The 17,074-nt window shown below is 41.3% G+C and overlaps 1 protein-coding gene across 1 annotated transcript; it reads right to left on the bottom strand.

Annotated features, from left to right (window-relative positions):
* Nucleotides 1-162: 162 nt before the first annotated feature.
* On the bottom strand, nt 163-17,038 carry puc (puckered). Its single transcript, XM_064696589.1, is given in 5 exon segments — nt 163-1,505; nt 11,509-11,575; nt 11,577-11,734; nt 14,383-14,547; nt 16,175-17,038. Coding segments are annotated over 5 exon segments (1,539 nt in total). The 5' UTR covers nt 16,395-17,038; the 3' UTR covers nt 163-576.
* Nucleotides 17,039-17,074: the final 36 nt, after the last annotated feature.

Here is a 17,074-nt window from a genome sequence, read left to right as displayed (position 1 = left end):
AAATATTGGGTACAGGGTATTTCGTTCTGTGGCAAGCGAGCAGAAATATTTGCAGTGCGGTTGTAAAGTTCATTGTAATTTTTATATATGATTATTCTGTTTACTATATGTATAGTTAAGATCGGCTTATACTAAATTAAACATTACGAGGTTTTTAAACAATTTATAATAGCAGCACAAGATTTAATAAGTAGATGCTTTTAGTTTAAAGTTTTCTATTTTTCTTTGCTTTTGTTTTTTTTTCTGTTTTGTTTTTCTCTTTTGCTGTGGTCTAAAATACATTACAAAAGATTTACAAATTACAAATTAGACTACATATTCTGTTTTATGCTCAATGAATTTTGCCCCAATTTTGGATGCTTACATTGTGATTTCTCTTGTCAGTGTTTTGGGAAAACATATTTAGGTACAAATTATACACGCTCACATCAAATAGTCGATCAATCGATCAACCAATCAATCCCTTCAATCCAGTGTTCTGTATACAAAAATACAAATTTCGCATCACTTAAATGTACACATCAGTTTTATTTTATTCACAGCTAAGGGCCGGCGGTGGCGCCTCCGCCTGATGGATCAATCACTCGACGTGGCCGCCACCAGGTTGTTGTTGTTGTTGCTGCTGCTGCTGCAATTATTGTCGCCGGGCGTTGTTGGCGCCGCTTCGCAGCTGGGCGTGGCTGGCGCATCCCGCTGCAGCGGACTGCGCAGGCTTGCATTGTGTATGGATATGCAGGATATGGATTTTGGTATGTTTGGCGTATAGTTGGACTCCAGATTGAGCCTAAGCTTGACAGGCGAGTTACGCTTGAAGAGCGCCAGCGGCCGCGAGGGCGACAGCAGCGCCGGCGCTGCAGGAGTAGCGGCGGGTGCGGGCGTGGCAGCAGCATAACTATTGGGCGCACTAAACGGCCGCGACGATGACATAGAGTAGATGCCGCTGCTGGTGTTGGAACAAGGTGAATCCAGCTCGGTGGCAGCCGCAGCTGCCGAAGTGCAGGGGGTCTCGTCCGGTGTGATAGGCGGTGAGGTTAGGCGCGATGAGCAATTGCTGCCGGCAAAGCTGCCAGCACCGCTATCCACATCATCATAATCATAAACATCCTCATCCATGGCCTCGCTATCCGATTTGGATTTACTTTGCAACGGGCGCGACGATGGCGCCAGATGTGCTACAGCAGCTGCTGCCTCCTGCTCGGGCTGCTCCACGAGCTGACTAGTTGTGGCCGCTAACGGGGTTTGCGGCGTATGACTGCTGACAATGGGTGTTACGGGCAACGGCGCCAGGACGCCGCTCTTGCGCAGACTCTGCTCCAGCTCTAGCAGCTGGCCCATAAAGTTCAGATTGGGCGAAATGATGGGCCGGGCCACTTTCACCAGCTTGTAGGCCTCCAGCAGCGAGAGCGACTTATACCGCATGACGTAGGCAATGGCGATGGTGGCGCTGCGCGAGATGCCCGCGTGACAATGCAACAAGACGCGCGAACCTGTTTTGCGTGCATCCTCTGCAAGAAAGAGAGAAAAAGAGTTGTTTAGCACTTTTTTAAATGAAAATTACTCTCTTATCAGCTGATAAGGCGCCACGATTTGCATCAACAAATGCCAATTAGTTGGGCATTGAAAAAAAAAATTAATAAATAAATAAATAAGAATTCCAGTTCAGCAGCAGCTCGAAAAATTTATCGACAACGCAAAATGATTGCTGCCAACCTACGCGCTGCACTGCTCTCGCGCTCTCTCCCTCTACAAGCACACACAGGCTGCGCCGCTCACAAACTTGCGCATGTATTGAGTTGGGAGAAACTTTTTGTTGCCGCGGGCTTTTAAGCTTTGATGATGTTGCTGTTGCTGCTGCTGATATTGGCGCTCGCTCAGTGCTGTCAATAATTTGTAATTGTATGCGTATATTGCTCTCACGCTAGCGTGTGTGTGTGTGTATGTATGTGTGTGCGTGAACTGTTTGCTGTGCAATGGATGAGTCATGCAAACGCAAAGCGCTGCTGCTTTATTGACAAACACAGCAATCGAGAATATTTACACACACACACGCGCGCGCACATTAACTCATAATTTACGTTGTTATTTTTGGGCAAGATAAGCCAGTCGAGCCAGGCAGCGTACGCAGCTTCGAGTTGTTTTTTATTTGTTTCCTTTTTTATGGGGTGGTGCTGAAATAGCAACCACCCTACGCAGCGCAACTTTTATGCCTGTGGCTGGCTATCTAATCGCAATAGGGGGGCGCGAGCACAGGCCTTGCAGTTGCTAATCAATGATTACTCATACAGATACACATGTACACACATACATATGCATTTGTTTGTATATATAAACATTTGTGTACACACTTGTCTGATTTCCAAACACGCAGCGCAGCTGATAAGCTGCATTTTGAGCCTTGCAGTCAGTGAATTGGTATTAGTCATCGCTTGTCGTCAGCGGACACTTCGCCAGGCTGGCGCCCCTGTGGATCGTCCAGCCGTTATTGACACTACACCCACCCTGCCCCTTTTTACACCACACACTAAACCAGACAACCAATAATGGTTATCAGTGATAAGCGTTTTGGGAAGCTACACATCGCGTGTAAATCCGCCAGCAATTGCGCCTGGAAATTTCGAGTGATTCGCAAAGTCAATTTACCACAATACAAGCCCAGTACGCACACACACACACACACAGGCACATTCGATCTATCAATGAATGAGTGCAAAGTGTTGGCCTGATAAGAAACGAGCGACTGTTTGCTGTAGCTGTACGTACTACGAGTAACGGTATTAAAAATAACATCAAAAAACAAAAGCTGTCTTTCCTTCCAAAGGGGTTTCAAGTATGGCCCGGAAAAATCAAATCAAGTTAGCTGACGCTTATCAGCACCAGGCAATGATAACCATAAAAAAATTGAACGAATTGGCAAGCGACTAGGCAAACAACGATGATATTGCAATTATGAGTCGTAAGGGTGGAAAACCCACAATAAATAATAATAGTCATAAATAATATAATAATGATAATCTCATTCTAGTACAGTGAACACCTGAAATGTTGCTAAGATAGTATGTCGAAGAAATGTGCTTCGTCTTACCATCCCGTCCCCCCCACACTATGTACGAGAAAAATGTTGTTAAGTAACTTCGTTGTTTAAAGTCCGTTCTTTGAAAAGTTTTTGGGGCTCAGGAGACCGAATGTATCTTACTCTTAAAATCCATTTTTATCCACTTTAAATCAATTTAAGTTTAGCTTCAGATGACAAAAAGTTGGAAACTATGAAAATGAGCTACCGAATGAATTTATCCGCTTATAGCGTAGTTCGTTAGTAGAGTTTCACTGTAATAAATTAATGATAATAATAATGATAATGATAATGAATAATACAAGTGCCTAGTTACAAGCACATCAGCTGCCTCTTTTGGGCTATGGATGGTGTCTATAAATTCGCTATTTTAGGCTAGCCAAAAATAAACACACTCATCAGAGATATACACACACGTGTGTGTGTGTGCGTGTCTTTTGTCGTCAGCAGACAACTGGTCACCGTGCTCATGGTGCTCATAAATCCTCTTAGTTAATGACCCCGTCGCTCAGACAGTTAAAACCGCGCATAAAACGCGCCATAAACGCGCCCGCCCCAAGTGACTCATTTGCCAGGCATTGGCCACAGACACTCCAAAGAAAAAGAGAGAGAGAGTAAGAGAGAGGCCTCAGACAGTGGGCCAAGAAGTATTAGCCCGTCTTGGACTAGGCTAAAGATTTACGCAGCGAATCAGGCAACACTCGAAGAGGGGGAAGAACTTGCCAAACAACTTGATGTTTTTGCTCTACAGTGAGATCATTTTAAGCGGAACTCGGAATTAACTCATATATCACAGTTGAGTAATAGAACAGCTCAAGCATCAGCTGATAAGGATAGTGGAAATTTCAGATAGAAAAATAATACAATTCTCAGATGAAGGAAATCTCATGAAATATGCATAATATAACAGATTAAATAATAAAGCAAGGAAATTTTGAATGAAGAATGATATAATAGTTAATGCTTGACAGCACACAATAACTGTTTCTATAGGATCTATATGATACAGTCATATATGGTACAGATTTCTTGAAAAAGAGTTTTTCTCGTTACACATTTGTTGAGTACCTTTTAATGTCCTATGACACAATAAATGACTTTGCAATATGAGTTAAAATGACTTCTACTGTCATTCTGGGAATTCGCCTAGGCTAATCTTGAGATTAGATTTTATTTGGATTAAGCAATGGTATAATCACAAGCTATATGACATGAGCTTTATAGATAAGACTGAAAGATCCTTGTTTGTGCTTCTATATTTTGTCATGCAATACATATATTGGAGCAATATCTTTAATCTCCAGCACTGACTAATATGTTATATAAAATATACTTAAAGTATATAACAAGGAACTGGATGTATTGGATAAACACAGTAATGGAAATAAGAACTGAACTATTTATATATAATTGTCATGCATTGGAAGTCTTTAAAATAAAGTTATTATTTTGTAAATATTTATGTATACTTTAAATTTTATATATTTTAAACTAAAGAATTTTAAAAATCCTTTGAAATTGGATCATAAGAAATCTAAATTTAACATATAGTATGTGAATGTAGTTTTATATTCATAAATTGTTCAATAATTTTCATCATTCACGATCAAAAATGGGATCTGAGTTAAGATGTTGACTATATCATATAGAGATCTCATGGAAAAAAGCGATCATTCATTTGATTTCTTATGGAAAAACAAGAGAGTGCTCGAGCAGTAACTATTATGAGTATAATACATATTTTATAGGCCCAGTAAGCTATTTTAACTGAGAATTGCATTGTTCTTCCTCTTACATGGTTTTGTTATAATATTAACAATAAAATCTTAGCTTCTTCTAGGCTAGTATCAGTAAGTTCTATTCTTGCGTCAAATATCAAAGATCAGATTTTATTTGCAAATTGAAATCGGAATGTTCTAATTTGCGAAAGATCACATATTTATGGCATTTATAATTTGGATTAAAATATGATACTATTCAGAAAACTGTTGCAACATGAACATTCCTATTAGATGAGACGAGGCATTAAAAATTCCAAGACATATCTTCAACGGAAGCTATGTAGTCATCATATAAAACGGAACTCGGACTGTAGCTTGAGATTGGGGAAACCGTCTGTTAACGGGGGATTTATCGGAAAAGGCGTTTAGGTGGTAATTGCCGATAGGTTGGCCATATGCATATTGTTCATGCGATATTGTGTATGGTGTGATGAGGGGTGGGGTGGCGAGTGATTAGTAATCATCAATTACGGTGCGACATTTATGACTAAACGCTGTGCCGCGCATAGCCCGGCGATGAGTGGCTCGAATCGTGTCTATTAAAGCGCAGTCCCCGGCCATTCATAGGGCTGTCACCGACGACGCCGTCGTCGTCGTCGTCGTCGTCGTTGTCGTCGTGACTCCATTTTTGGGGCGTCAATGCGGCTGATGCGTAATGCCAACTTTGGGTAGCCAAAGTAGCCCGTGCGACCGTCCGACCGTGCAACAGCAGCCGGTGGCGGCGGCGGCGGCGTCGCCATTGCGTTCTTTTGTGCGTTATTTGGCCCCGGGGTGTGCGTCACAGAGAGAACTGGGCCAACAGACGGTCCTATGTGCGGACAATGATGTTGTTCCCATTCCTCAAATCATTCTCACTTTTGGCGATGATGTTCATGATGATTAAGCCGGCGCAAGGGTCACACTGATTGCTGTTCGGGTTACCTTGCAACACACATGGCAACTCCTCTGAGTCATGGCCAGAAACACAGAAACGGAGAAAGAGCGAAACAACCACCAGACCAGAGCCCGGCAACATGATATCGTTATATGACTGTTCCTAACTATGTGTCTGGGTCTGTTTGTGTGTGTAAGTGTGTGTGTGTGATGTCTGTGTCTCGCCGGGCAACAAGTAGTTTGTTTGTTTTAAAATATTTAATTACTTTCGAGTTGCTGTTAATACCCTGTAGTCATTAAAATTGGTCTGTAAATGGGGGATTATCATTCCCTGAAATCGATATTTATCGATTGTCAAATCAGTTTTATTGACCATATATCGACAATAATAACTTCAACCTAATGCAACTTTCTTGGTTACTCAAAAATCGATAAATATTGATCTTCAGCCGCACTTTCTTGTTACTCAAAACCATGTCTTGAAGTTTAGAGGAACAAGAATCATTCAATCTTAGCATGTTTAACTAGTAAAATAAAAGCTGCCTTTAAAATTGGCAAATATTGTAGAGGAAAAATCCCCATTTTTCGTATATACGCGCATTTAAAGGCCAAATCCAAGACCTGAAAGTTTCATAACAATCGGGCAACAAATACAAGAGTTATTCAAGTCTGTAATTTCCAAAGTGTGAAGCTGAGGAAAGATCTGACGTGTGACTGTGTGTGTTGTTGTGTCCGTGTGAGTACTATGAGTACCTCATAGTCGGGCACTCCCGCGCTGGTCGTAACGCTTACTCAGCACGCTGCGCCTAGGCAGCGATCACCAAACACCGCTCACCGTTCCGAAGTCCGTGTGGCAAACGCGGCAGGTGCTTCTCAGGATCGCCCGATCATGAATCATTCCGTCAAGCAGCTGATGAAGCGCCGCTCAGCGCTGACCTTCAACTTGACAAACGACGAGTCATACGGAAACAAAGCGGCTCCAAGTCCGACTTGGAGATTTGCCTTGCCTGCCTGCACTTTGATGTTGCCTTCAACCCAAAACCCGGCCGCAATATTAAGAGGAGTGGAGGGGGGACGGGGGGAGCGGGTAGGTGGGCTTGTATTTATATGTACATATATGTATGTGACCGGCTCGTGATATTGTGATTCATAATACGCGAAAAGTTTTCATAAACAAATTCGAGAATTGCGCGGGCAGCTCCCCGATAGCTCTGAGTAAGAGTCAGAGGGCGCGGGGGCGTGTTAGGTATGCCTTCCTTGTAATAAATACAGTGTATGATGAAGTGTTTTTATAAATTTTCTTGCGCCCGGCACAGTCTGAAAAATTTCGAAAAATTCCTGCACACAGAGATTTGTTTTTGTTGTTGTTTTCGGTTTTGGTTTTGTTTTTGTTTTTTCGTTTTTTGTTTTTATAAATAGCTCGCTGACGAATATTGAAATTATGTGCACGGGGCCAACAGAAATGTCGCCCCGAGGCCGCGTTAGTCACCCAGCGGCGAGCGAGCCCCGGGATCGCAACACAGCCGTGCAGGATTACTGGGAAACTTTGGATTGGTTGAAATATACATATCTCGAAAATAGCTGCAAGTACTGCCGTACTTGGCACGTTATCTAATCTATTTGCTCGTCAGACCTGTCTGATAAAACTTCAGTCAGCATTTTAGTAGTGGGCTTGTTTGCGATTGTGTTAATATCAAGTAGAGATACTCTATATATGTATATGTATATGTACATATATGATCTGAGATAAACAAATGGTTCGGGCTCCGTTTCGAGTTTGTTTAGCTGTGCGTCAACTTTTAAATGCCTCGGCTAGTTGTTAGCATGCCTCAAAAGAGGCCTCTGTTGGCGACCAGATAGTAAAGTTTGATAAGAGAACTGCACAAATACTATATACACATACATATGTATGTACATTCATTTGAGCCTAAACGTATGGACAAGTACAGTGAACGCTCGAAAAATAGAATTTTTAGAAATTCTTTAGAGATCCCAAGAATTATATTCTATCGAAACCAAGAAATAGAACTAGTCTAAAATAAATTATTAAATTCTTTAGATATTTAAAAAGCTCTATTCTATCGAAACCAAGAAATAGAACATTATATTAATTCATATTGATTTTTGATATTTTGTATGGAAAAATATGGCTTTCAGATATAACAATATTCCGCAAATTAGAATCACCTGTGAAACCGAAGTGTATTAATTAGCGAGCTGCTACTGTGTACATACTGTACGTATACATACATATGTATAAATAGTGCGTTATTAGGGTACAGTCTAATCAGACAGGCTGGCGTTACTTTCAAAATTGATTGCTTGGGCTTTGTTGGCGCTTATCGTGTGTCAAAAGTTGCCGTGGGTCGTTGTTGCTTTGATTGGTTTCTAGGCCAAGTGGCCAGTGCTGAAAAGCTCATTTACCTATTTATGCTCGGCTAGTGTTAATGAGAAAACCGAATCCAAGCATAATGAGACATGAGCAACACGACAATTCACTCTAATGAGACGAAGCTTTCAAGCAACACTTAGCGGTGCTTGCCCCCTTCTCGCTTGCACTCGCACACACATATACGCCAAGTGCTGTTATATTATGATGAATGAAACGCAGCAGCAACAACGGACAGCAACAATGAGAAATCATAAGTAGTGTAAGAAATACAGACAATCATAAGAGTAATAATAATAAGCATAAGGTGACGACGGAGCCAACAACAATGACAGAAAACGAATGCGCAAAAGGCAGGCAGTGGCAGTGGCCAGGCGGTCGGGCGGGTGGCGACAAAAGCGGCGGCAGAGGCAAAATCATGACTCATAGCACTCGTTCACAATATTTTTTTCTTCTTTTATTTCGTGCCTGAGTACTAATGTGTTTTGGCAGCACACACACAGCCAGCAAGCAAGCAAATGAGTGAGTGAGTGGGGAGAGCACGAGAGCATGGTGGTGAGAGAGCACCGAACAGAACAGTTACAAAAATAATGCATACTTGAACATGTTTTTGGCTTTGAGAGCTAAGCGACAGGAGGTGGGGGTGTGTGGGTGTTGGTTTCTTCCTGAAACAGCCAGACAAATGTTAATGGAGAAGATGAAGCTAAAGCAACAGCTGTTGCTGCACACGCACCTGACAAGCAACAGCAACAGCAGTGGCAGCGGCAGCCGGCTGTGACGTCAACGTCAGCGCATTGTCGAGGCCACGCATCAAGGATAATGCCAACAAAAGCGAGACGCGATGACTCATAAACAGGAACTAAACGACGACGGCCGAGCGCAAAACAACAGCAACAACAATCAACGGACGTCGGCGTCGTCCTGAACGACGTGCGCTTAAAAATAGAACATATGCCAAAGAGCGAGAGCAGCGACGCAGCAGCGCGGCGGGCAGCGGCAGCTAGCGGGGGTGAAGTACCGCTGGCGGCGGCGGTGGCGGCAATAAATAGCAACAATAAGACGAGAAAATCGATGCGGATGGCTGAATGCTACAAGGAGTGTGCCCCCGGTGTATGTGTGTGTGTGCGCTGTTCCACATTGCACTGTGCGCCATGCCGAACGATGAGTCATGCGACATGGTTACAGTGGCGGCAACAAAAAACATAAACACCAACAGTAGCGGCAGCAACAAGAACGTGAAGAGAGAGGGCACTCGGGCAGGGTGACAACCCTTATCAGAAAGGACGTTTGCGGTTGTCGCCGCTCCTAATTTGCATAAAATTTCCACTCACACACATATGTAGATACTGCGTAATGGCGTGAATGTGTAACTCTGTGCTGGACGTTAACGTCATCGCCCATTATGCAAAAAGCAAACAAAAACCAAAACACAGGAGCAGCACAGTCGCCGTCGAAGTCAGAGTCGTAGTCGCAGCCGAGTCGCAACAACGACGACAAACAATGACGACGGCGACGTCGTCGCAGCCGCCATGCTGTCTGCCAACGCCAACACGCAACAACAACAACAACAACGGCAACAACAATGACGTCGCTTTGCCGACGAATGGAGTGGAAAGCGTAGGAGCTGGCAGGCGCTCAGAGGATGTGAGAAGTAGGTGGCGGCGGCGGGCCCTTAAACAGTTACGCTTGCCACCCTTTTGAAATCTGGCAGACAAATTGTTGTATACCCTGCGATTTAAGATTGCGAAATAAAAGGGTATATCCATATTCATAGACTATATTATTTTAGTGTTAATCAAGTAAATCCTTTTTTTGAAAGATTTTTATATTTTAGAAACAGTTTAAAGCTGCATATCCCACAATATTACTACTGTTCTAAGGTTGTTTTTTGTAAGTAGAAAAGTTGTGTATGTAAAATCATTTCTGTCAGATTAACGAAGAAGGGCATAATCATATTCGGTGTACAAATGGCTGTGTATATCGACAAGTCTGAAGTTAAAATACGGCAAATTTTGACTATGTTTCCAAGTACAGTTTATATTATAGAATCCTTTAAATGAATTTTCATAGCCTATAACTTAGTTGATTTTCAGGAAGTTTTCAAAGTAAATACGATGTAACATTTAATTTTAATTGTAAATTTTTATATCTTTTTGGTATTTCTTTTTAGATGCTAGTCTTTACAATCTCCAAAAATATATCTAAAAGAAATAATTTCTTTTCTTAATTAGCTGCACGAGATTTTCCAAAGTCAATCAAACTTGTCGCGGAGCATTTCTCAACTGTTATAAATTAAAATATTCGTATAATATAATAAACAAGAAAATGCCAAGCTCGTGCGCACACGTGCCGAGACTTGTTAAGCCATAAAGCTACTAATACAACAAAAAGAAAAAACATAAAATAATAAATGAAATACTAAAAAAAAATTATAAATGTACAAAAGCGTAGAACACAACTTTTGCCCGCGAGAAAAACGAAAATGGAAAAATGCGATTGACGTCAGCAAAATATTCCATGGCTATGGATACTATGTACAGACAAAAGATACATATGTACATATAGGTATATATATATAAATATATTTATTTGTATATATACATATATATATATAGGTATAGACATCCGTATTACACTTAAAATTAACTAAATATACGAGCTTCTTTGAATATGCCTTGAAAAAAGAGGGAAATGAAAAAACTGCCTGTGGCAGCAGAAAACAAGTAAGAGTACTCTAGTCGGGAGTATCCGACTAGAAAATACCCAAATCGCAGCACAATTTGATGTGCTTCTTGTTTACTAGCTTCGGGGTTTGCAGTCCGATTTTTATGAACTTTTCAGGACTTAGGTATGATCTAAAGAAAAACACAAGAATCTGCCTTTAAAAATTATTTTTTTATATAAAATCATATAACACCAAATATCATATATTAAGCTCTCACAATGTACGAGTTAAGCTTCGATATTTATCGATATGGAAAGAAATATCGTTAAAAATAAATAAACTCGTTCTGTTTATAGGAAAATTTCTATATCAAATCTTAAGTTTCTAGCGACGGACACAGCTGGATCGAGTCAGCTGCTCGTCCTGATCCGGAAAAAATATACACTTTATGGAAAAAACAATATACCCTTTTAACCCGTTCTCGATGGGTTCGGGCTATGAAAAAGAAATACTAAACAAAGGCAAACGAATTTTCCAAGTGGTAGCCACAGCAAAAAACCGTTACGCAAAACATTCGCCCCCCTACCCTCTTCCCTCTCCATCGCCCATAGCCTAATAATGCCCTTTCGGCCAGTCACGTTTTATCAGCCTTGGATGACTAGGCGCAATATAAATTATGTGGCTTATAAAACGCCGATAGCTGGCTATCGATTGTTTTTTGTGAACTTACCTATGAAATCGAATGCCTCCTGGAAATATTGCTTAATATTTTGATGGGGCGTATCGCTGGCAGGTATTTTGCATATACTTGAGGCCCTGCAGATGACTCTCGCTGGGACTTTGGCAGGTAACATTTAGGACACAATTGGCGCCCACGCTGCTGGGATCATCCGCATCGCGTCCATTGCCCAGCAGCAGATGTGGGAATACTGGCGAGGCGGGATGTGTTTCGATATCTAAAATAAATAATCGATAACATATATTATTAATTGTATATCTAAAATTCTTTAAATAGTAGAACAACTTGAAACTAGCCTAGTCGAAGCATACGCACTTCTCTAGCGCAGAAGATCTAGCTCTAGATCTTTGTTTCATTTAAGTTATTAAATAATAACTATACACTATACCCTTAACTCCGCTTGGTAGAGATCAGAAGGCACTGATCGATTCCAGCGCAAAATAAACCAAAATAAAGAAGAAAAAAAAAAAAAAAGATCTTTGTTTCTAGACCTCTACACTAAAAGAAACTATAAGCACATTAGATCGAGCAATTCATTACGCGCCAATAAAAGCTTTTTTAAACTTTCTACAGTTCCTAAATAACCTTTTCTATAAACTTTCAGTGTTTTACTAAATTAATAATTAATAATTACATACAAAGACTTTTTTATTTCTAATTTATAGAAAGTTAATTTCTTTTTACCACTTTAAGTCTCTTCTGCTCATGGAAATTATTTTTCCAATTTCTTTAAATTGTAGCAAACTTTTCAACTTTGTAGATTTTTTTCCTGATTTTAATAACCTAATTTCCTATATTTATTTATTATTCAAATTATATTTCTTTTAAATGATCTTTGATTTGTAAATAGTTGTACTCAGTTTCTATGGAGAAGTTGTTGTATTGAATTCAACTTTTTTTTGAGTGTATCTCTAGCTGTTTCTTGGGGTTCGCGTTCGGTCTGCCAATTGCGATGTCATGCAACAAAAGAGCCGTTGCCACAAATGATGTTCATGATGATCAGCGTTGTGTATCTATTGTTGTGTGTATGTGTGTGTGTGTGTGTGTGTGTGTGTGCGGGTGTATCTGTGTGTGTTTACAATAGCGTCTACGTTTTCTACAACAAATTGTTTATTTTTGTTGTTGCTGCGCCTTCCTTTCGCTTGTTTTTGCTTTTGTTGCTGTTGTTGTTGTTGTTGCATGAGTCATGCCAGCAATCGCACAGTTTAGTTTTATTGGCAGTTGCTGTGGGCGGCTGCGGGCCAAGCAGGGTGGCGGCTGGCTAGCTGGGTGGGTCTTTTGGGGGTGGAGGTGCTGCCCCCGTTGTGGTTGCTTTGCCATCTCACAATATTTTGCGTCGTTTGTTGGGTTCGTAGCACTTTCAATGAGGCGCACAATCGTTCAGTTTATAGCTGTGTAGCTGTGTATCTATGTATCTGTATCTATGTATCTATTGTGGCTCTATGCTTAGTTGTATGCTGGCTGCGCATTATGCTGCTGGCTGTTTCCAATTCATCGATTATTTCTGTCGCTCGCGTGTTAATTGATAGCCAAGGCAACAACTGGCCCAATGTTTCGGGCCCATGCACCCAAGCACACACACAGACTCACACACACATGTATAGTTGTATTTAGTACATGTAATTACGTTTGTGGGTCACAGTGTGGCACGGAAATCAATTGCATTAGTCATACACCTTCGGGGTGAGACCCATAAAACACACACACGAGCTCACAAACACATACAACACAAGTAGCCCAAAAAATATGTGATTTGTCATGATATGAAATGCGTGGTATTTACGCCATCTACTGATAATAAATATATTAACAGTAAGTGCAAATAAGTAAATGCAATTAAATTACAGAAACAAACTCGAACAATTAATGACTCAAAGCGATTGTGACGTAAACAGGAATAGAAAATGCATTGCAAAAGAAAACAACAACAATTCGAATGACCTGTGCGTGAAAGCTAGCGCAAAACGCGCTAGTCTCTGTGGGTCTGAGCGGGAGGACAGGAGTGTTAGCTGCAATAACAAATCTCAGCGCTGTTGTCATAACAGCAGCGCGACATTGAAATCTATTTGCATCATAGCGCGATCACATGCCTGACCAGTGACAGCATTAACAGCAGCAGCAGCAGCAGCAGGAGCAGCCCCCTTTCGCCGCCGCACATTCAGCAATTAGATTTAGGGCTGAGCTTATAGGCTTAGCCCACTTTACACTGTTCAGAAAGCTCAGCAAGCAAATAGTGTAGCGTAATGAGTAATTTGTTACATTTGGCAACACAGATGCCAAAAGTTCGACATTGAGCATTTTTCTCTCTTCTCTTCTCTTTTCTTTTTGTTTTTGTGTTTTTTTTTGCTGTCGCTGCTTTTGTCAAGTGCAATTATTGTTATTATTGTTGTGCATGTTTTGCAGGTTGTGTGCATATGTTGTATTTCATAACGTGCAAAATGAATAAAACAATCTGAACGAGAGCAAAAATGTCATGTTTATCTGGCAGCACGTGCTAAAACAAAAACAACATTGTTTGTTTATAATGTTAAGCAGAGCTTTACACAGCGCGTGCGAGCGAGAGAGTGCTGCCAAGAGCAAATACTGTGTATACACAGATGTGTAGTGTTGGAGAAGGTCTCTCTAAGCTAGGCTGGGACGAGGAAATGAAATGCAATGAAAAGCACAAACAGCGCACATGCAAATATGCAGATAACAGATTTGACAGCTGATAGATGGACAGTTTAAAAAGATAACTGGAAGTGGAAGTGGAATTGAAACTGCAACTACCACCGAAACTGGTTTATATGAAAAGTGCTAAGCACTTGCAGCGGAATACAAACTATCTACGTACATAAACATATTAAGAAACAGTTATTTGCTCACCGTATACCGCCGGACTGGAGCAGCTGCGCATGAGCGGCGGCGTTCGGCCGCCATTGCTGCCAACATTCATTGCTGCCGTTGACGTCGACGTCGCCGTCAGCTGCTGTTCGTCACATGCCAGATTTTCCCTGGACCGCTTGTTGTTGGGATAGTCCTTGTGATTAGCTGCAATGCAGAGTAAATACATTATATTAAGATTTGTTTAATTCTATTTTGGTTTCTCTGCGATCAAATGACGTCAGCTTTCGATGTGAACCAATACCTAAAAACTTGTCGCGCCGACTCACATGAATACATACATTCACATCAAATAAACAAAAAAACAACCGCAAATATTCGCTGCTGCTGTTTGACAAACTGACGTAAGACATTTATTTCGGCACGCAGCTTGATTAGCGCACAACGCAGCGGCAGAGCGAGGCAAAAACGTAACCAAAGCGAGGCCCAATGCAAAGCTTTACGACAAAAAAAAGGGCACAAGAGCTTGGAAAGCGCTTATCATGGGAATGGATGGCAGGGAATAGGCAACCGCATATGTGTTAGTGTATGTGTGTATGAAGTAGAAACCTTATCAGTCGCAGCCGCATAAACAGTTTCTAGTGGCTATGGCTTTTATGCTGTCCAGGCAGAAAAAAAACACAAACGAGCAACAATTTGTGTAGAGCAGAAACTTCGCTTATCAGTGTCGAGCGACCTCAAAGCCTCAAAAGCCAAAAACCAACAAAAAAGTTTTCACTCGCGGCAGGAAATGTTGTGGTGGCTGTTGTTGTTGCTGCGGCTAACAGAAACAAGTCAAATCGCATGCCAATGCACTGCACACACACGCATGCATACATGTGTATGTACTGAAACTTCGCCAAGTTTTAAAGTTGTTGCTGCCCGCTGCCAACTGAGGCTGTTGCTTTTATTGTTGTTGTTGTATTTGTTGTTGCTGTGCCGACGAATTCGTACTCGAAAGGTCGTTTCAAAGCGGGTTTCGTTGCCAGCGTTGCCAGTCTGTCGCACAAACCTGCTTTGCTTTACATTTTTTTTCTCAACGAACAAAAAAAGCTTCTTTTTTCGTTTGCTTTTATTTCTGAAAGACACGCGAATGTGAGTCACGTATGAAGTAAGTAGAAACCGACGCTCCGCCACTGTTGCTGCCGCTGCCTCTGACTTCAAGTCTGACTCGTTGAAAATGCTATGTCGGTAGGGCACAGGGCGCAGGGGCAGGCGTTGGCTCGCACGGCAGACAAACGTTGACGACGCTTACGCTAAACAACAGTGTTGCCAGCTTTTCAGCAGAAAAATATAGCTAGTTCTAAGTGGAAAAGAAGGTAGAAAACAAAACACAATTTATTTAACAGAAGCGGAAGAAACGCTTATGAGATTTCCGTGGACAGATAACAATTGATAATTTACTAGCGGACATCAATTTACGCTTATAAAATGACATATTTGTGCAATTTATATATGCGGCAAAACGTAAAGACAATTCAAAATGTAAGCTGGAATTTCCGCTGCCCATTGCTTTACAAAAGAACGCCAGATTTGACGGGAAAAAAGCGTAAATGGCAGCACTGCTTACTACTACTGCTGCTGTTGCTGCTGCTTACGTGTGTGCTGCCGCTGCCGCTACCCCCTTTGCATACAAGCGGGGTACGCTTGAGCGCGCAAAGTTTATAAAGTAAACAGCAGGCATTCCAAGCGGGAAAATTGCCTCGTTTTTTAATCTCAAAATACTTGTGAGTAATTCTAGCTAATATTAACTAAATATTTATTTTTGTATTTTGTATTTGGTTCTGCGACTTACCACCAATGCGATTGTTGTTGTTGTTGTTGTTATTTTGGATTGGCATAAATAGCAGTAGACACGGCGCTTCTCTCTTTATCCGCATTTTCATTTCACTTTTATGACTCACGCTGTTGCTGTCTCCGTCGCGCTCACAGCAATTGCGTGTTGTTGACGTTGCCGTATTGTTGCTGTTGTTGTTGTAGTTGTAGCTGCTGTTGCTCGTTTCACACACACACATGCAGATACATTCATACACACGAAACACACACACAATGAGCTCTCAAACACTTGACTGGTTTAAATTTAATATTTATGCTGCCTATTTGGTATATAATCTGTTTTATTATTATTTGGGGAGGTGCGAGCCCGAGTCTTGTATTTATATGTATATATTATTGGTTTATTAGATAATCCCAGTGCGCTTATTTGTTACACTTGTTGAGCGGCCGCGAGCACTTCCCGTTCTTTTTGCTGTTGTAGTTGTATTTCCACTTGTTGTTGCGTTTTCAAAATTTTGAACACGCGCACATTTATTTAATTGTTGTACAAATGTTGTACGTTCTCGTTTCTATTTCTGTTTAAGTGACGATTACACGCGCAAAGGCAATTTCTGGACCAGCAGCTTGGTTATGTGATACACCGCGCTACAAGATCACGTTTCAGATTTTGTATGCTTCTTTTTTTTGCAATTTCGTATCACTTCTCTGCCTAAATTGCGACACGTATTTACTATGCTTATCCGCTAAGTGCCCATGCTCTATAGTCTCCGATATATTTTCTGCGGAATATTTTTCCAACAATATTGTCAATTTGTTTCGGCGTACACAAAAATACGTCCGTTCTCGATGAAAGTCTCTCGCGTTATGACAACAAACGAAGTGAACCCCGACAGAAGTAACGCTGATACGAAACACACAC

This window comes from Drosophila montana, unplaced genomic scaffold (assembly GCF_035044405.1).
Source record: "Drosophila montana isolate Dmon_TW-CO22-7 unplaced genomic scaffold, ASM3504440v1 contig_3848_1, whole genome shotgun sequence".
NCBI lineage: Eukaryota > Metazoa > Arthropoda > Insecta > Diptera > Drosophilidae > Drosophila > Drosophila montana.
This window is presented reverse-complemented; position numbering and strand designations above follow the sequence as displayed.